Consider the following 21,821-nt stretch of genomic DNA (forward strand, 5'->3'; position numbering starts at 1 on the left):
TGGTAACATTAGACTGCTGTGCTATTCATACAGTATTTGCACCTCTTACAAATTCAGCTGCCTCCAAGCTCATTGCCAAAAATAATATTTCATATAAGTTATTTTAATGATTCTTTGCAATCTAGCTCTTGCTTGATGAATTGCCCTCATTGTAGATTTAGTACATTATTATGTATTTTAATTCTACTTACATTTAATTGTGGTAGAATTATGCCTTAAATATACTGCAGTCCATACTTGAATTTAAATAAGTTGAGTGAAAAACATTCAGGCTTTGACCAGGAAGGAATTCCTTATGAATACTTGATTGGCACACATTCTGCAAGAGGCTGGGGCTTGGAAACACAGTTGTCCCATTTTAAAACGAGAGACATGGCAATGACTGCAAATAAGTGACACATTAAAAAATCCGCATAGTCATTAAGAAATAAAAAATATGACTTTAAAAATGTAAATGTAACACTAGAAAATAGACTTTGCATGGTTAAACCTACCCCACTAAGCAGGATGTTGTACTTTAACATACTTTACTTTCCCATCTCAAGTATAGTCATCTTTCAAAATAAATGAATGAATAAATATGGGTCTCCCATTTTACAAAGGATCTGGAATGCTTGACCTTGATGCTCAAAAAAAAAAACAAACAAAAAAAAAAAAAACCTCCTGCAATGGAGAACATAATAGACATTTTGGATTAAGATATTTTTATCATACATTTATTTGTATAGCATAAAACAAGAGTTACAAAGTGCATCACAGAGCAAAAATGTATACTTGAATATGTACATTTATTGGCCCTTCACTATTAAAAACGTTTTAGTCCCGATTAGGATACAACAAATTTGATTGTATTTTATATAAACCAAAAGTATTAAGTAACTGTAAGGGAAGTTATTATTTCATTAGGCATTATGTTTTTTTTTTAACCAATAAGAATTGAAATCATAGGTATGGTCTAGTGCAGTGTTTACATGCATTAAGGATATGTCATGAACAAACTTTCACACACAAATCCTACTTTGTGTCTAGTTCTAGTTAAATCAAGCTGAGAAACAATGCTTTTTCTGTCTTTTACACTGGCTGGCAACCCCTTGCATTCACATTTATGCCAAACAATATGATTTTAAAATTGTATAACTAAAGTGAAACTTTTAAGGCCAACTCATCTGCAAACGTTGCACCGTTTTTTTTTTTTTTTTTTTTTTTTGCAAATGCAAAGGCCCTGAACTTGAACTTAAAAGTAATGGGAAGAAACCATGCATGCATTTGACCGTGAAACTGATTTTGCATGTATAATAATAGTATAACCCCGTTACCTTCACCACATTTAGAAAAATGGTGACCTGGAAACGGAGGCAAACCACCGCAGCATTCCTCTGTTACCGCAGCGGGGAAAAGTTTAGCTCAAGCCGTGCGGGTTTACTCCACTAGATGGCGAGAAATACAAAAGAATAGGCGCGTCTGCACCGAGCCGGCCTGTAATACGGCCTTGTGTGAAATGGCGTCCTGATGAGATGGTGCTGAAGTTATTTGCCTCGTCACCACTAGTCTAAAATAATTGGACCCGCAGGGAAGCTTAATTCTTCCACACAGCGGAATTTTGAAGGGCTTCATTAACAGCAAATAACTGCACTGCGTGAAACTAATTGTAAAGTCCAAATAAGTGACGGCTGAAAGTTCATATATTAGGCAGTTTGACAGCTGCTAATTTCTGGCTAAGTGAGCAGCTCAACTGACCAGCGTCCTGACAGTTAGCACAAAGCTAACCATCGGAAACAACAGTGCGGCAGATAAGAGGACGTACTTCTGAAGCGGCGCTCCAAACATTTTATACGAGCTATGTTTACTCCTCTCATCTGTTCAACGCCTCGCTTGACTTACACCGACGAAAGGCTTAGTGGGAAATGTAGTTATGATATGCGTTCTTCCTGACAGCGGCGACGACGCGGCGCTTGCTAGCACAATACACTTCCCAGAATCCACTGCGTTGTTGTTAGCGACCCCATCTTGTGTCCTCCTCATGAATATATATCAGTCGGTATTTGCGTAGGAGGTCGGCCGACGTTCATTTCATATTCTAGTACTGTGTTTTGGTCCAAATGGGACGCGCTGTCACGTCTCCGCCCCGCTCTGTCCCTGCCTCCTCTTCCCAGCGAATTTAATCGGTAAAATGTTTTTCTGGAGCAGCGGAGGAGACTCCGACAGGGAAGGGAAGGGAAGAAGTGAATGACTACTAGTGGAATAAGTCAGCAACACCGCCCAGTCGGCGGACATTTAGCGCGGCGGGCACGTTTTCAGGCTTTTAAATGTAGATGTTGTAGGTGTAACCAAGTGCGCACCGTTATTTATTTAGAGTGGGGGACTTTTCATTGGCAGAGATGGAAAGTGTGCAGGCTGTCGCTGGGGATGGCGCGTCGGATGGAGGCGCGACCAAGTTAACGAAGAAGCCCAGCGGACTGTCTGTCGCCCGGGGGACTCCAGCGGATGATGGCGGTGGACATTTGGCACCCTCCCGCGCAGAGGCAAAGAACGGGAATTGCCTCTCTCATTCCGCCTCTACAGCGGGATTCAGTGCGTCAAACCGAGCTGTGGCGTCTAATGGCCGGGGCTCATCCAGCAGCTCCAGCTCTCTCCTGTTGAGACGGAGGCGCCTGAAGAGGAACCTCTCCGCCGCAGCTGCAGCCACCGCCACCTCAGCTGTCACCGCCGCCTGCGGCGCCAAGATGAACTCGGCCCTGTCCTCTGCGTCTTTACACACCCGGAGTCTGGACAGGAAGACTCTGCTGAAGCACCGACAGAATATGCAGCTGCAGACCGCAGATCGCGAGTGGGTGAGAGCAGATCTCCACCGGGGCTCCATACACGTCCACGACAGACTGACGCCCTCGTATCCCAGGCCGGTCCTTTGCACTATGGACACCACAGCCGGCGAGGTGGCGCTCCGTCTGAGTAAACTCTGCAGTAAGTCGAGCTCCGTTATGCGCATTTTTTGTAAAGACAGCCCCAAGACTGACCAAAATGGCAACTGCAATGTGAAGTATGAATATAATGATAACCCATGCAAGGCGATTGAAGACTCTAGTATAAAATGCAACCACCTGACTCCCCTGGAGTCCACAGAATTACGGGGCCATCCAAGCGACAGGTTGAGACTGCTGCTGGTGGAGAATGCAGATGAGAGGCAAAAGCAACAGGACGTTGATGGGAAACTTTTCACCCCTGAATCGGAGTCACAAGACAACATAACCTGTTCGCTGTCAGATCTAAATTCTAACTCTAACATGGATACCCCCAATGATGACGACTCGGAGCACAGGAACGGCGTGGACAGCTATGGATTAAATTCAGGCTCGGACGTGGAGAGCAGTGCATTTGATGACCTAAGCTCCGGGGCCCGGCTGAGCGAGCACAGGGACTCCCTCAGCGATGACATGATCCTGGGCACAGAGGCATCCATCCTCAGCCCTACGTTTGACAGTGCCACGGAGGGCCACGACATGTATGGCAGCTCCTCGGACGAACTGGAGCTCGACTGTCCTGCGTCGAGCACGATCATGGACCCCATCTCTAAACATCACACCAACGGCATCGCTGCTGTCACCGCCAACTACGAGCAGTGCAGCATGGGACATTTAAATGACATGACAAACAATATGGGGCCAGACAGCAGACTGAATTCACACAGTCTGGGCAGCCTGCCACCCAGCAGTAGTGCCGGCTCATTGTCAAGAGCCTGTTCTACAGGTAATACACCTGACATCCAAGATCCGGACTGTGGCCAAGGTGCTGCAAAATCAGGGCTGGCAGTAGACCACAATGGAAATTCCTGTGATTCCAGCCCCACACTGTATGTGCAGCTGCATGGTGAAGCTGTTAGGAGGCTTAGCCCAGATGAGAGGCCTCTGCAGATCCAGAATGACTTTCTCTTTAAGCTTGGATTTAAGGACCCCTGGAGAGTTCAAGAGGAAGGGCTTAACACAGAAATTGGCTCCTTGTTACGTTTCTATGCAGGTAAGTGAAATGATAGATTCAGATATATCCACATTCTCTTATGATCAGGTTCCTGCTCATTCTGCGACTTGCTGAAGCCCCTTTCTTTGTGCACTGTACAGCTTTGCCTGCAGAGTGTAGTGCTTGTAACAGGTTGACAACCTGTGTCACAGAACGAGACAGGTGCATTCATGCAGGTGTGTATTATAACACTGTACTAATAGAGTAAAGCAACAGTTTATTCCCCTTTTTGTCCCTGATATTATTTCCACACATTGTGTGTGAACGCTGTCAGGGAAGGTGAATGCAGCACTAGACCCCTTTCTGATGACTGCAGCAGCAATTTAGATGGATATCATTAAAAGTCTGTGCTTCCCAGTGGTTTAACTGCATGGCAGACTGAAATGAATGGGTCAGAGTGGGGTCATTGTCCAGAGGACTACCTTGCCTTGATGACTTGCTTTCAATGTCCAGGTCTGTGTTTTTTTTTTTTTTTTGTCAAATTTGTTTATTTCTACTGGCCTTGACTGTCTTTGTTGGACCGTAGCAGCACACTGTGCTCCCATGGACATGCATGACATCGCTACAAAGCCACCACCACAACTTATGGTGCTCAGACATGGGGCCCTTTCCGGCTTTTGCTCCATTATCATCCTAATGAAAAGGCTGAATGCCTTTGTGGTTGGATGGAGAGTAGGGGTGGGAGCGGTATGGCTGGGAGCACCATAAACCCTCTCTGTGGACTCAGTGAATTCTGGTCATTGAGATGCTGCACAGTGCCTATCCTATTGGCATCCAGCACGGCTTCTGTCACACTAACTAACTGCCTGCCAAGCTGGGTTAACGTGCTCCTCCAAAGCTCAGGAAGCCCCTTTCTTCACCACGCCACTGCCTCCATCACATTTGCTATTGCTGTGACTGCTGAGGAAAGTGAAATGGGGGGCGGGGAGGGTTGCTGAATGTCTGGAGAAATTGTTTGTTGGGTCAGAAGTATAGAAAAAAGACACTAACAGAGACACTATCACTCTGTAGCTTCCTGTCCAGAGAGGCTGTTGAACTGGAGGTCACTCAATACAAAGCTGAAATGGCCACATGTGCTTCTATTCACATTCTCTGTCACATGTGCTTCATGACCCACTGTGCTCTTGAAATACTCGGTTGCTTGAGTTACTGCTAGAATGATTTCATTTAGTTAGCATCATATGGCAGGCTGTATGAGCATGCTCATGTGGATTGATGTGCATCCAGGAAAAAAACAAATAAATCATACGTGAGTCTGTGCAGTCAGCTGAGCTCAACCAGCAGCAGCAGCAGTTGCTACAGGCGGGCAAAAGAAGCCCTGATACCCCTCTGAGGGTGACGCCTCCACATCCCATGTGAGACAGCTTAACTGTGGTCACCTGAGCTCTCTCTCCAGCCCCTCACAGCCAGTAACACCACTCAGCACCCAGGCTGCAGTCTGTACAAAAGACCATATTCTCATTCAGCCACATGGAGAAGGACACTGAAGAGCGCGCACACTCACAGAGGCACGCTCTGTTAAGGCAAAGCAGAGCTGATGGCCTTGTGACATGTCTGGCCTGCTCTTCTGCCATTTCCTTACACGAGCGAAGCATGTCAGGAATGTACGCTGGCTCCTCTAGAATGTCAGGCACGTCTGCTGAGGAGGAAGTGGAGGGAGGGGGCTGGGGAGGCGGGGTGAGGGGATACCGTGCTGACACATGTTGAGCTGACTTTGAATGGTTGTCCTGCCCAGATAGTGGAGATAGGGCCAGCCTCAGCTGACTTGCTGGCTGACTCTCAGGCGCAGCTGCCACAACTGTAGACTTCAGTCACACTAAAGGCCTTTTTGTCTGTATGCAGAGTGGCCTTTGATACAGGAAGTCCAGTATCTAAACTCTGTTTTATTGCTCAGTTTCTCAGTAACAGCACTGTGCTGTTGTAGTGGTAACCTAGATATTAAGCACACAAGCAGCCAATAAACTGCACTGTATCTTTAATAAGAGCGGCAGATGAGGTGCTCAGCACTCAGCATGATTAGGGAAGCAGGAGAATGATGGGAAGAGGCTGTTATGTTGAGGAGTTGCAGTGATGCATCTGGCCAGATCATTCGGACAATGCAGAGGACAGTTTGACTTTGAAGGGGTCAGGTCATGCTTTGGGTGCACACACTCTGCAGTGGCCAGATGAGAGAACACACTTGGCCCTGCTAGACACAAACACACACATACACATGCACATGTACAGAAGGCTGCTTAGATCAAAGGGCTGCTGTCCTCTTTGCCAGGCTTACGAGTGATCCTTTCAGAGCTGCCCACACAGGAGCCTCTTGTAATGCCTAGCCAGCTTTATTAGAGTTTTGAGCACAAGGGAAAAGAGTAAAAGACACAGTCTCATATAATCAACACATGCACATTTTGCTGCTGACAAGTCCAGAATGCCACAGCTTTAAATGAAAGACCACATACAGTACACAGACAGTTGAGTTAAACAAGTTTTTCTAACTCTACCCTGAGTCACAGCCATGATGTAGTTGCCCATTCAAGTAAAAGTAGAGGGTACAGGTTAATGTCGCTCACTAGCTGAGGACAGGGGATCCTCAGCCCTGCAAGTAATGAATCTGCCCCCTGCTTGGATAGCTCTGTTCCCTTACCCAGTGGTAGTAGTCTCTTGGTGTGTGTGTGTGTGTGTGTGTGTGTGTGTGTGTGTAGATTTGCAAGAAAAGCAAATGGCATACTGAACCCGAACGCACACTGGCACAGGGTTTCCCAAGAGGCAGAGGACCCAGAGTTCTTATCCAAACCAAAGCAGCACAGTAAATAATTTAGATTCATTAGCCTACTCAGCTTCGCGAACACTCTCATCCATGCACTTTAGCATACCCACTGCTTTTTTTGTGAGCTGTCTGCGTACCCTATTAAAGTTGAAATGTTTGCTTTTTAAAAGCACTTTCTTGTAAACCTGAAGTGGTGTTAAGATTTGGCCTGCTTCATGAGTGAAATTAATGACCGCTGGTGTGTACTGGCCTAGAAACTATCAAGGTATTAATTCCTTTCAGCTTCATGCAGGGTTATAGCTCAAGCCTCTGTGAAACAAAGTCACGGTCAATAACAGTTTCAGCATGCTGCACCCAATTTTCAGGTAATTCCCATGTTGTTTTCAGTATCTGCCAGCAAGGTGAACTTGGCAGGAAGAACTGTTTGTGCAGAACTAATCAAAGCAGAGATGCGTAGTGAGAGGTTGAGGATAATGGCTGTGCTTTTACACAACAAAGGTCTAATATGTACTTGCTTGGAATTTTTATAGCTTTGCTCATTTATGGTAAAAGTGATAGCTACTATAATTTCACCAAGTGTTGTGATCAGGATTAGTACTGGGAATTGTGTCTCTCTTTTTTTTTAAATAACATTGTATAGTAAACCTTTTTTTATTGCACATGTTTATTATAAAGTTTTCTATGCATGGATTCTCAAAACAAACACATATTTCAGGCTTATTTTTGCACTAGTATAATCGAGGTGCTTATTTTACAAAATTGAAATAATTATTATTTTATTGCTTTGTGGCCCAGCTCCAACTCTGGTTTGTAGCTAGGCTTGGTTTAAATCCAAAACATCTTTAAATAACAAGTACCCATGTTTTTAAGAACTAAAACTATGTGCTTATACTGAGGCTTGGAAGAGAAAAGCCTCTCCTAAAAGTGAACTGACTGTATTTATTCCCACTTTTTTACTTATTGCTTACTTACTTATTACTTCTCTCTTGTTTTGCATCACATAAGAGTAAACAAAATATCAGTATTACTTAATGACATAATAGAAATCTAAAACTGTGCTGATAAAAGGTTTTAATCAAAATTTGAAGCAATAAAATAGAAACACTCAACTTAGAGCCAGAAAAAAATCTGAACAGAGGCATGGGTAATGCAAGCAATGCTTCACTTCCACTGATATAATTGTCTATATTCCATGTAGATATTAGATGTCAACATTTCAGGAACATAGTGATGGTTCAATTACTCTAAAAGCTTTGAGGAGTCTCAATTCAGGGCTGTATCTTTCCACTCTTACCTCAGGCCTTCTCTGAGGAGGCAGCGGCTGGTGACGTGATGACTTAAAGGACTCTGCAGGGTTTAAAGGCTTAATGAAGCTCCCAGCTTTCTCCAGCAGGCTCTGTGGCAGCTATTAAGCAGAGAAGCGCTCACTCGGTCATGTCTACCACGTCGTTCTCTCCGTACAGTCAGCACACCAGATTGCTTCCACACTCACTCTTTCATCTCAATGAAAACATTTTCAAAGGCAGATGGAGAATCAAAACAGGCTTTTGTCATTGTTTTGGTTTTTGTGTTTTATGAACGGTCAATGGTCATCCTCATATTAATATGAGGATCCCTCCTAGTTGTTTAGTTTGAATGAATTTGTTTATTCAAATGATCTTTTACTGTTCTCCAGAGATTCATGAATCACAATATTGCTGTGTCAATTTCACTTAAATCTGCAAAAACACAGCTTAGTTTACCACAACTACAGCATCTCCATAAATGCAAACATCCATGGGAGATCTTTGCAGAAGTGAGGCACTAGGCTGCCTCATCCTTTCTCACATCCATGTTCTCGCCTGATAGCTAATGGTCTTTCTAAATGGCCCATTGCTGAGTCATTATGTAATTGTGTAATCAGATTTCACACGTTCCAGAGCTCAAATCCAATACGCATGTGTCGGTGTGCGCTTAGTTTTTTTTTTTTTTGCGTTCATTGGTGAATGTGTGTGCCCAAGATAAAAGTGAGCAGTCAAGGGGTAGATTTATGTATTTCATGTCTTTTCACATGTGGCTCCATATGTAGAAGTGGTCTTAGATGAAATGTGACCATACAGCCTCAGCGTTGAGCTGGGTGCGTGTATCTCTGAGGATTCACACATGTGTCTGCTGAGGCAGACATAGATGGGATGGTGGTGTCAGCTTGTAGCAGTTAAAGCCAAGGGAACTGTTTTCTGTCTAATATAGATTGCCTCCCTGGCTGACATCCTCCCACCCTCCTCTTCTCTCCTCTCGCGCAGAATCTTCCTCCCTCTCTCAATTTCTCTCATGATCGATCCCCCTCCCTCTCCTATCGCTATCTTTCCTCACATCTCCTCCTCCCTCACACCATCTGACACTTTCCATTTATCTTCCCATATCTCCTTATCCCTCCCTAGCTTATTGCTTTTCATTCCAAGAATTACTGGTCACCCTCATATTTGTATTAAATGGATAGTAAAATATATTAAAAAAAATAAAATAAAAAAATATATTAATGAAAGCCAAAAACCAAACTGCTTAGGTCTGTTTCTACAGATCAACTGCATCTAAAAGCACGCTTTCTCTCTGCCTCCTCTGTGTGTGCTTGTGCTTGTTTTGATGTACAGTTCGGTGTTGCCCCCTGTGGAAATAAGTTTTAAAAAAAGGGGGGGGGGGCATGCAATTGAAATTCTCATTTCTTTGTGGTTAGAGCTGAATCTAGGCTGAACAATGCCACGCTGATATGTCACTCCTGTCTGCCTGCCGGCACATTCTGAGACACAGAATTGGAAAGGGGGGCGATTGGGAAGGGCAGCGGCTTTTCCTGCCCTATGGGAGCAGCCTGGCCTCTCAGCTGTCTGTCAAACTGCCCTCGCTGAACCCTCCCTAGAAACCTTGAAGGGTTGGAGTAGACGGAGTTCACCAGCAAAGGCAGGGAAAAGGCCCCCCCCCCCCTTCCAGAGGGGTCATGGAGTAGGCTGACTGTCCCCGAGCTGAGCACCAGCCCCTGCCTTGACCACATGCATGAGGGGGGATTAGAGGCAAGCCAGCAGGGGCTCACTTTCCACAGCTTTGATCAGCAGCAGCACAGCCTAATACCAGACAACATCTGCAACTCTCAGCATTAAAGAGGCCCAAAAATTCAGATTAGGGAACACACAGCCTGCTTGCCTGCTAGTGTACAGGACAGAACTGTGTCAATTCCTGGATGGGAGGTTTTTAAATACCAACGCTCCAGTGGTGCTTACACTGATTTGTTTTACAAAGCTGGAGTCTCCAGAGAGGCTATTTCACATTGTGTGTAAAATTCCAATACATTTTCTTTAACAAGAAATTGCAATAGGATCAGACTTTGGGGCAGCTGTTTATTGGAGATTTTGTTTTCACAGCGACACCCTCCTGCCGCACGGAAACAAAAAGCGAAATGGACGGAGTGTTTTGCAAATAGTATTGTCTGAATGGAATTCAGAGCTTTACCAAACTGTCCCTGAGTCTTTGTTTGTGTCATTTGGACACAACTAGATAAGGTGTGTTTGGGTGGAACTGAGTTTGTTCCTATGGACTCTGCGCTAATAGAAGGGGGCAGAGTTGTTGATATGAAATGACCTAGTTTAAAGTTCATCTCAAAAAATGCTGAAGCACAAGAATGATACTTCCTCATTGGCGAGTGTTTCTTTTAAAGGAAAGCCTTTGAAAGCAAACAGAAGGAGGACACGGCCACAGCCCATAGATGTACAGGAATAACTTTGCACAGTTATGTACTGGAAAACAAATTAATTTATGGCACCCATCCTTTGATCCTGGGGATGTATCCACGGAACATCATCCTAAAAGATGCTGAAAGTCCAAACTTTTACTACCTTTTCAGCTTTATCTCACACTGAGTCACCAGTTTGATACCTATACAGTCTAATGCAGGACAGAAGACCTGCAATGAATCCTATCTTTGTGTAACAAGATTGAGAGTCTGCTTTAAATCTAGTAGTATCTGCAGTGTTGGAGGAAGTATTCAGACCCTTTTCTCAAGTTAAAGTAGCAATACCACAATATAAAAATACTCAATTTAAAAAATAAAAAAGTTATAGTACATATGCATAAGTATATTCATTGAAATATACTTAAAGCTCCTATAATATTTTTTTTCTCATTTTCACAAGCAATTTAGCGTCTTTCAGCTTATGTTTAGGTTTTCTGCCTTGCAGCTTTAATGTTATTCTAACTTTGACTCATTCCCACTGCTCTGATAGCATTGTTTCAGGCATTCTGGATATAGGCTAAAAACAACACCCTGCATGCTACCGGCCCAGCACCAAACAGCAGAGAGACAAAGTTAATGACTAGCGGATGAACATTTATCATCCAAAGAGCCACGTATTTCCCTCAGGAGTTGGTGGAGGCCAATAACAGAAGTAAAAGTAGAACAAATATTGGACTTACTTTGATCAGGTGGCCAGAGACATGGCTCCATATTAATGCCCATGTGGCTTCGTATCTGCTATGTGTAAATAGGCAGCTATTTATTAACAAATAATATTATGTCAGTGTTGTGTTCACAGCTTGTTACCAAGTGCCCCAAAAATCAGCTATTGCAGGTTTATAATATCAGAAGCAACAATCCAAAATAATGGCCGTTTCAGAAAGTTATATTGTTACAAATTGATTATTGTAATAATTGATTGTATCCAATATTCCCCTAAACTGAACAGATTTATCAATTAAATTTATCAGCTAAACATACATCCCAAAACAGACTATTATTAGCTTAAAAAAATAGATTTATTGCAAGGCAGATGAGTCCCATAAATGTGGTAAATCGGTGAACGTAGGAGCAGTGTGTCTGAGACCTGTGAAGCTGAAAGTCCAGTTTTCAATGCAGAGAGACTGAGGAGACATCACTCCATGTGCAGCCAGTCTCAATCATTAACATGTCAATTTGCTTGTTGCTTACTTTTAGCTGTCCAGTTTGATTATCACCCAGGGCCTGGAAAAAAAAGCGGAGCTGTCACCTGTTGCACCAGGAAGTTGCTTCTCACTTTCCCTGTCCTTTGCATTTTATCCCGTTTGCTCTGCACATGCTTATTTTTTGCTGGACAGTCTCATGTTGTCTCCAGTTCCAGTTTCATTTGTCTTCTCCCTCGCGTAAATACATCTTTTTTTTATTAGCACTCACTCGGCTACCACCCAGTTCTTTTCTAGCTCACACTGCTTCCCAGTCTCTCTGGTTAAAGACTTCCCCTCTTTACTTCTTTTTTTTTCTTCTTTTTTTTAATATATCACTATCCCTCTCTCTCTCGCACTCTCACTCTCACTGCCCTAGCACCCCCCTACCCCCCCTCCCACTCTCTCAGTGCCACTGTGTTCACATGGCCCCTGCATGTGACATGAAGCTGAGCCAAAACACCCCGGATGCCCGCTTCAGCCCTCCACTGTTCCAGACCTTGTTAAATTTTAAACAAAACAAAAGAAAAGGAAAGGAGGGAGGGGAGAGAAGGAGAAGAAAGAGAAAAGTGAGCACGTGGGGCCGGGGGAATGTGCAACAACATCACAATCTCATTCATTCACTCGTCCTGTCCCTGCGCATCATCAGGAGAGAGCAGCCCTTTAACTCTCTTGCTCTCTCTCTGTCTCTCCCCCATTCACTCTTCTTGTGTGAAAACTGTCCTCTCTGTCTCTCTCTCCTTTCCCTCTGCACTGAACTGGACTGATTGTAGCTTTAACCACAGATCTGGGGTCTGATTACTTTGTGGGCTGTCCTTCTGCGAGATTAAAGAACAACTGACTGTGTAGCTGCTGTCTTCATGGGCAACTTCCTTCTCAATTACCCCATGGCTACTGCTGCCCATCAGATGCATTTTTAATCTTTGTAGAAAAGGAGAATCACTGGACTAGAAATAATAACAGTCGCTGTTTACCTTTATTATTGCTTGTCCTCTTCCCTTGTAGGAATCTCTTTATTACTCTGCTTTTTTTCCACTATCAAAGGAATACCACAACACAGCGGCCGTTAATATAAAGCCAGGACAACTGGCTCACTTCCAGATTTAGCTAAGCTACGAGAGCTCTTCATAGTTTTTGATAATGAATGGCGTTAGAGGTTAAACACACACAATAACAAACCATTATGTGTGTGTGTCTGTGGTCCACCCTCAGGGGAAACTTGGAACTGAAAGTCGTTTGACTGTCTTTCATTGTGGATTAGCAGCGAATAATTCTAACCAGCGATACAAACTATGTCATTGTCATCACACACTGCTCGCATAAAGGCGGCTTCCTGGCATCATGCATAATGCATCATGATGGCTGTGACACCAGATTTGTTGGCAAACTGCATCCAACAGCATGCATTGTTGCAAAATTGTTGATTGACAGCGATTAGGTTGCGTTACGTTTGAGCTTAACTATTGATTTAATAAAACACTGTGTAGTTCACCAGCAGTTAATGGTTAGAAAGTGTATCAGCTTTGGTATATTTGTGATATCAAATGGCACAAATGCTTCACTTTCACAACCTTGTGTATGAGCAAAACAAGTTCAGACAGGAGCCTCAAGCAGGCTGCAATTTTTGGTTCACCAATCACACTCTTCATGATATTACAGTACAGGGCACTGCTCTGGTATTCACCCAGTCTCTTGCTCAGTACTGCACGTATGAAAATGTTGATTGGTAGCACATGCTCCGTGTGCAAACAATACATAAAATTACATCTGTTCGCTGAGAAAAGCCAAAGTTACCATGTCAAAAAAAAAAAAAAAAGGGTTTATCCTTAATAACACAAAAATATATACTTACTTGGTCTTACAATGTTAACAATGTTAGTGATGCAGGTAACTTCAATATACAACATTGGATATTAATGTGTAAGGAAAACACAAAGCAGTTCCAGCACAGGGAGAAAGTCAGATCAGATTTGTCTTTGTCACAGACTGAAACATCACATTGTCTTCACCTTAGAAATACACACACACACACACAACCTTCTTCATACCGTAAAGTATGATAGGACAGAGGGCTTTGGTGACAGTGCAGGTTCTAAATACATTGGCTGTGTGAGGTGCTGTGGTTCGTGTGATGCAAAATTCTGATGCTCCTGTAATTGTAATTTTTACTGATTATCTCAATACGTTTAGCTGTGGGACACATTATGAATCCCTTCTGAATTGATGCTTGAATTCACATCTCACCCAGTTCTGCGACGCGAACAACCTAACTGATTCTCTTTCACAGTTTTGCTCTATTCTGACCTTTTAAATTGTCTCTGTCTAATGGACCGCTGCGCTGGCCTTCAGGCTGGGATAGTGGAATTGTTTCAGTATCTTCATTAAAACCTTTATCGCTTCTTTTTGAGTGTCAAAAATAAGCCTTAACTCTTCAATTAAATTAGTGACATGCTGAAACTAAGAGATTAGTATTACTGGAGGGCACAGTAATTCAGAGGGAGATTCATTATTTACTTTCCTGTCAGGTAAACATTGGCTGATTCTAGTGGCATCAAAATAAAGTTTTAAGGAATAATAAAAATTCTGTCTCAAACTGTGCCTCTGCTATATATTATGTGTGAATACAGGGGTGTTATAAAGGTCAAGTTCATTGCTTTTTTTCACAACGTGAAGGGACTGATTTTGGATAATTGTTGCTGTATAGCTTCATTTGTCTGTCACATTTACTAAGAGGATTCATGAGGCTGGTATTGAGAGGGAGACACTTTCGGAAGCACTTTTGGCTCAAGGCAATATTGACCATGACTGTGATCTTGTGAAAAGAACCGAGAGAAAAACGAGGAGAGAAAGAGTGAGGATGTCGAGCTCTGAATGCAAAATGACCTCGTTTCATTTCTGTCAGTGACGGGCATTATTAATGCAGTGGTACAAATGAACAGGGAAACCCAGGGCGACAAACAGTCGGGAGTCCCTGCAAGCTAATTAATCACTGACGTACACATAAACACAGACGCACACTCACACATACACATAAACTGATGCGTGCATATCCATGCGCACTCCACCACAATCAGCTCTAACCTTTTGTGCGACATCAAACCTTCACTGGCTCACCAATTAGCGTTCTCATCTCGCCTCTGTAGCCTCCATATCAGAGGGAGGTGTTGTCAGCCTGCTCCTTTATCGCCACTCTCCCTTCATCCCTGGCTCTCAGATTTCACCCTCCCCTGATGCACTTCCCAGGGGGGGTTGAATGCTAGGTGGGTAAACCTAAACCTCTGTGTCTGGGAGGGGGTTATTGTACTGGTGCTTAAGATGACAATACCTGACTCCCCTCTCTTTCTCGTTCTCTTTAAGCCCCCCCCCCCATACAGTATGAGGCGCTGCACTTTATCAAAGCTGTATGAAGTGCTGCAGAGACAGGCTGCTGCTGTACACAAGCCATTAGCAACTCCTGAGTGACAGAATGTGGAGGCTGAAGTGACACAGTGATGCTGCTGATGAGCAACCGGTGCCCTGAACCATGAGATATAATGTGTGTTTGAGAAACCTCATATGTGATTTGGGTAAATCTTAGAAATATGCACAGAAGGATAATCTGACAGTCTTTTCCTTATTGTTTATTACCAAATTTATTAATTTTTTTAAAGATTAATTGATCAGTCACTTGGTCTGTAAAATAGCAGAAAAATCTATGTTTTCTAGAGCCCAAGGTGATATAAATATGTATGGTATGATCAGCTGTCCAAAATGAAAAAAAAGTTACATTTGGAATTACTAAAAAGGAGAAGAAGCAAGTCTCATATCCCATGTGAGAAAATGGAACCAGCTAATGTTTAATATTTGTCTTTAAATTGACACTTCACCAGTTTCGCAAACCAAGGTTAGTTTACTTACAAAAACTAGTTTTCAGAGTGAAAGCAGTTGCAGTATTTCTTCTGTGGATCTGGAGAGAGCTTCCTGTCATCTGAAAAAAATAACAAGTGATGTCACCAGGGTTATTTTTGCTGTGATTGTATAACAGAAAGCCTGCGTTATTGCACACCAACCCTTTTAACACAGCTGCAAGTGTATACCACCCTGCATGTAACTGGATATATTGTACTAGCATGTGACAAATAATCTTTACAAAGTCAGGTTGGGGAGTTTGGCAGATATGGGCATGTTTCAGGCAGGGGTAGTCTAACACTATTATGTTGCATAATGAGACCTATAGGATCCAGCATATTTGAACTTGAGTCATACGAGGAGCTAAAATTGTGCTGCATCGATTTTGAGTGCCCCCACCTCATGGCAGTACGATCCTAAATCTCTGTAATACCCCTTTAATAAGTAGGACAAATTCTTATCAATAATGTATGAAAATCAGTTTTCTGTTGACCCATAAATTGATTTATTGACTAGTTATTTCAGCACTAAACTGGAGTTGATATGATCCATGAAAAATATATATGAGTCATGCTTGCAGTCCATGTTTTTCATCTGTGCCCCATATGACATGTTATATCAACGAAGTGTTATTATAGTGTTACAGACGCTATAATGGAGCTCATAGTGGGCGCGTAACCCTCGGTTCATACCTTGGTTAAAAGCTTCTCCAGGCAGAGAATCTACCTCAGTGTTGTCACACATTGTTTGTTGGCTTCTGGGATTTGCTTTAATTGCATCTCCTCTACATGCTGCAGCTCGCTTTTGTGTCATTGTGCATGCACTGCCTGTGTGCAAGCCTGATTATGTGTCCTCATGTGTTGGTGAGAGAGCTGTAAGACTGAAGGCGAGTGCTGCATCATTCATGAGTGTGTGCCACCCTGTGCCTGGACTGCAGTGACCCGTAACTGTCAACAGTGTATCCTTGAGCGTGGTGGCACAGGCTATGCCGAGGACACACTGCAGGGACCGCTGCCATGTGGAGGTCCGTGGGTGGGGCCTGGGGATGGGTGTGCCAGTCTGGAGCTGGAGCGGAAGCGGTGAATGCAGAGGAGGGCTGAATAGGACACTAATGTCAATGTAGTACATTATCTCGGCCTTTTTGGAAGTTCGCTTTTCGCTTTTCTCCCTTTTTGGGGGAGGGTCAGAGAGAATGATCAGCTACAGAGCAGCAGCCTCTGTGTGCTAACTCAGGACACTTAAGCAGGATGGATCCTGTACTGACATATTAAAAGAGGGCTGGGATTTTGTGAGGAGTGAAGAAAGAGAGGTCAGGTCGTGAATAAGCTGGGCCAGAAACGGTGAAATCCTGCAAGAACCGACTCATGAAATGCCTCAGACTTTAAATCTTAACAGAAGAAAGTAAGCGGAGGAACGAAGAGTTGCAGCGTGTGTATGTCAGCTGGAGATATTAAAACCTGATGTCATATACTTTAGGGAAGATAAGTAGGAGAAACTAAGACATTTCATGTCAGCTCTGAAAAACTAAAATATGCACACGAATAGTTAAAACCTGTCTGGTGATGACCTGTGAATGTACGTGTGTGTGAGCAAGCAAGACAGAGCCCCATTACGTAACAGGGCACCGTGGCTCTCCTGCCAGTTTACTATCAACACACAACAGTAACTTCACGCATGTGCAGGCTTGCTTTAGTTTGTGTGTGGAAGTGCAGCCTCCCGTTTGTTTTCTCACGCATTCATCCTCTTCCACACCAACGAACAAGTTTATCATGCATTTTAAGTCCGTCTACATGGGAACAGCATTACATAAACACTCGGTGGGTTTGACAGAGAATACATCTGACCTTTTGCTTGCAAGATATTAGACACTCACTGTAGCTGAGTGAGACACCAAAGTGTTTTCTGAGTTGTTAACTTAAAACAAAAAAAGATAAGCATTTAATTAGGCTGACACTGTGATGTAAGGTCTTGTCACAAAGCTTGCTTGGTTCCACGTCGTCAGTTCATAGACCTCACTGTTCTCTTGTAGCGTCTCTGGTGATGAATAAATGCTTTTGCTTTTGTTTAAAGGAATCTATCAGGACTGTGTGTGTATGTGGGTGTGTTGTGTATGTGTATGTGTGTGTTTGCCTTTCGTTTTAAAGGATAATTCTGGTCTTTTACCACATGAATCATATTCTTGTAGCTTTGGTCATCATTTCCATCACTTATGTCACCAAGTTAATTTCTGAGATTACCCAGAAGAAGTCTGACAAAACAACAAACAGGAGTGTGATGATGATCATTCAGGTGTTAATGTTATTATACTTAGGCCGATTTGGCAACATCAGGTTGCTGGTAGTAATGCTTAGGATGTCATAATCATTGCAAGTCCCAGAGCTCATATCGAAATGACACGTTTATTGATCACTGGGGGCAGAAAACACACTCTGGGCAGCTACACTGTCAGACACACAACATTAGAAGACAAGCAGCTCGTGCAGCTTGCCTTCTTCATAAATCGCTGTAGTCATACTTGTACCAACACAAATGTGTTTCAGCTGGGAACAGCTGTTCTGCTCTTCCACTTGATGTCATTACGTGACATATAAGCATGCGCACAAATTACTTGCAACGTGCACGTGCACCGGCTCTTGTCCCCTACATTTGGTCCAGTGCGTACACACATTGATTCCTGTGAATCCTGATGTGCAGGTGCACACTGTCTGCAGGAATCAGTAATGTGTAATGACGAACTCTGCCAGTGTCAATGCCAGCTACTATACAGAGAGGTAACTAGTGAGTGCACATATGTTTAATGGCTGTAGCAGAGTGAATACTGGCCATACATTTTATTACATTGTATTTAACTTTAAACAAAACCCACAGGTTTGCAAAACATACTTGGAAGATAAACAAAGGCAGACGGTAAAATGAATAACCAAACTTTCCAGAGATGGTTCATCTTTGGCTCACTGCACTGACTGTAGTTGTGCATGTACAGTTTATGTACATCAGCTGATAAAAATGATGGACAAAACAACAATGATAAAACCCCAACTGTAATTATTGTTTAATATCCACTCATGTATGATTTTATACAGTTGTACAATGTCTATTTTTTTTTTTTTTTGTCAGCCTAAGAGAATGTGTTGTCTGCCTGAGAGTATTTTTTCTGTTTTGTGCCACTCTGAATGCTGAGGTTACAGCTGACTGAGATGAGCTCATATAGCCTCATAGCACTTTCCTCTTGTGAGTCTTTCTGCCTGAGGTGACAGGATGTGCCTGTATCCAATTCCTTTTCTGTCTGTACACGTGTTTATCTATTGTTACATTATTATTTTTTCACTCTTCTTTATTCTGGCCTTACCTTGTTTTCTTTTTCTTTTCTCTTTCTTGTTTCTCTTATCTTCATCTTATATTTGGATCTGTCTTTATTTCCTTCTTGCCATAGACCAGCCTGCACAGCTCTCAGTATTCACTCTTGTGCTGCAACATGCTGCTATAATGGACCCTCATTATTTTTTTTTTTCTTGTACTTTTATTTATTTATTATTACATTTATTATTATAATATGCACACTCACCCACAAACATACTCAATAATTCATTCCGGAGCTCTGCACACTTTCACGGCCTCACAATCACAGTCAAATTTACACGCATGCATTCAATTAATTTATAGCACACAATCACACACGCACACGTATTATATGCTTGAGCACAGTGACGGCATTTGCATTCATCTACACAGGGGGTGAAACCAACCCCCAGAGCTTTGATGTGTATATCTGTGTTCTCTGAGCTTGCTGATCAGTGGGCTCGTGTTTTCCAATGTAAGGTTTCGTAACACACAGTCATTACATAACAGCAGCAGGAGTGGAGCTGGGAAGAGGAGGAGGAGAGGGGGAGCACACATTTATGTACGTCAGCATCCGACCCTTTTACCGACAGAGGGAATCACTGGGGAAAATCTTTTTTTTTTCACACACTGATGCCAACACCTGCAATTTGAAGCATCCATAATGCAATTCTCCTCTCTGTCTGCTGCCCTGGGTTGTATTTTTAGGTGGATATTGACAGAATGAGATGATGAGGCATGTTCACAATGCAGCGGGTATTGTGAAGGACGGTGCTGCTGACAAAAGTGCTGTTTTTTTTTTTCTTTCGCTTAAGGGTACATAAGTCATTTATTTAAAAATTCATAGCTGCACAGCCTGATTTATTAACCTCTTATGGGGCCTTTCACATTGTAGTTCCTCATTCCAGCTGTAAGGCGTATGAGTTATGATTGCATTTTTGCATCTGTTTCTGCTTCTGCCCGTAAACACAGATTTGCATCAGGTTAATGATATGACATGTGAAGATATGAAGTGGATTGACTTGCTGCTGCTGTGCATCAAGTCATGTTAGAAATTAAAAATACAGAAGAGCAACTGAGTTTGCAAGTGGGTCAAATTCAAGAAAAAAAAAAAAATATAATTCAGCATTACAGAGAACTACAAATCCTCCTTCAGGTCATCCCTGTGCCATTATGCATCCACACACTGCCCCCACAGGCACTGTATGGTAATGCACTGACCTGATAACTGGAGTTGTACAATGCCTTTAATAGCAGAGGGCTGTTTAGTTCCCTTCTCCCCAGGGGCAAAGGGTAATAATGGTTTGATGGGGAAGATATTGCAGGCTGTGACCTCATTTGGATTCAGGATGTGTTTCACTGGACTGAAAGAGGAGGTTTTGTATAGTGTTGGCATGTGTATATGTGTGTGTGTTACTATGTGATTGTGTCCTTCCTGGTGACATGTTCAGGAGAGATGAGCTATCAGAATTCGAGGACATCCATCAATCTATTAATTATCCACTTCGCCCTCTCTCCGGGGATGTAGGGACGTCTCATGGTCACCTGGGCCAAGGCAAACCCTACTCCTTAATGCTACATCACCAGCTGAGAGCTGTGCAGGTTTGGGGGGGGGGGGGGGGGGGGGTTGGCATCACCTCGGCTAAGCTATTTAAGCTGAAGGATGTTCAGTGTCTGACAATAGACAGGAGCACAAAGCAGTGTCACTCAGCTTTTTACTAGAGGGATTGGAAGCACTCCTCAGCACTCTCCTGTGCACAGAAAAAAGTGCACACACAGAATGCCTGTCACCTTATGAATTATTAGTAGATATTGTTTTTCTGTTATGCAGATAGTTAAAATTCTGTACTGTAACCTTCTTCTTTCTCTTTTTTAGAATCATAAACATTCACAGATATGGTTTAACCCATCTAAAATGCATATCAGTCTCATCTTGTTTAATTGTTTTATGAATTAAAGAGATTATGAAAGCAAGCTGTGACATGAATGATTATCTAAAAACTCATCTAGCTAATCAATCAGTTTACAGCTGTTTGTCATGATTTCGCTGTTGAATGCTCTTTGCACTAATATACTCTAGTTGTTATGGACTCATACAATTGTGTTATTTTGTTGGATTAAAAAAAAAAAACAGAATTATTGTATTACCAAATTATAAGAATTCATAATGAGGAGGACATGAATATCTGCTTCAAATTCATCCATTACTCCAAACCAGAAATGTGAAACTGCTACAGGAAGTGTCAGTAGGCTTCATCATCTGAGGACCGTAAATGTCTGTACAGGTTGACCTCCTTAGGGCCACGCTTCAAACAAAATAAAGCTATCCAAGCGCTCTCTGTCCTTGCTTTGTATTTTGACTGCTGCACATTTTGTTTAACATTGCCTCCTTTGTAGTCAAAATGTGAAAAGTGAACACAATTCAAAGGATGCACTGACACATGTTGGCCCATGTGCAAATGCAGTGTCACACAGAGATAGTGAAGGAGCACCGCACATATTTCCCATGCAAACACATACCTCATCTTCTTATCACTTTTACACAAAGGACAGCTTGACACATTTCACGCATCAACACCTCCTCAGTCCCAGAGGGGGTTTCATGCCCTGCATGCCCTCTATGGACCCATTTATGTGAGAATACGTGGGAACTTTTGAAGAGGATGTTTGCAGGATTAAGAAGCAACTAATTACGGATCACTCATTTCAGAAACTGTGAAGCTAAACGACGTTCCTGAAAATGTGTGTTGCCGCCACATGTTCACAGTTCAGCATGTGCATCTCTGTGAAAGGTGCGGAAAGGTGAGGTGTAACGCCAGCAAAAATAATGTGGGACACTGCGGTGAGTGCGGAGAGCAGCCTGTCACCCATGATGGCCTTTGCCACC

General features: G+C 42.9%; 1 protein-coding gene across 2 annotated transcripts in view; it reads left to right on the top strand.

The window, feature by feature from the left end:
• Window positions 1-2,185: 2,185 nt before the first annotated feature.
• Window positions 2,186-21,821, top strand: part of phlpp1 (PH domain and leucine rich repeat protein phosphatase 1) — a 42,896-nt gene continuing 23,260 nt past the window's right edge. Inside the window, exons 1-2 of one of the 2 annotated variants that reach the window (XM_071492850.1) lie at window positions 2,235-4,011; window positions 4,113-4,187. In XM_071492850.1, coding sequence (XP_071348951.1) covers window positions 2,379-4,011; window positions 4,113-4,187 — 1,708 coding nt within the window. In that variant the 5' untranslated portion in view covers window positions 2,235-2,378. Of the gene's footprint in view, window positions 4,012-4,112; window positions 4,188-21,821 lie in introns of both variants that reach the window. The other variant, XM_071492851.1, reaches the window with a different exon arrangement.

Source organism: Trachinotus anak, unplaced genomic scaffold (genome assembly GCF_046630095.1).
Source record: "Trachinotus anak isolate AG129_WGS33_773 ecotype Australia unplaced genomic scaffold, CSIRO_AGI_Tana_v1 ptg000012l, whole genome shotgun sequence".
NCBI classification, from domain to species: Eukaryota; Metazoa; Chordata; class Actinopteri; order Carangiformes; family Carangidae; genus Trachinotus; species Trachinotus anak.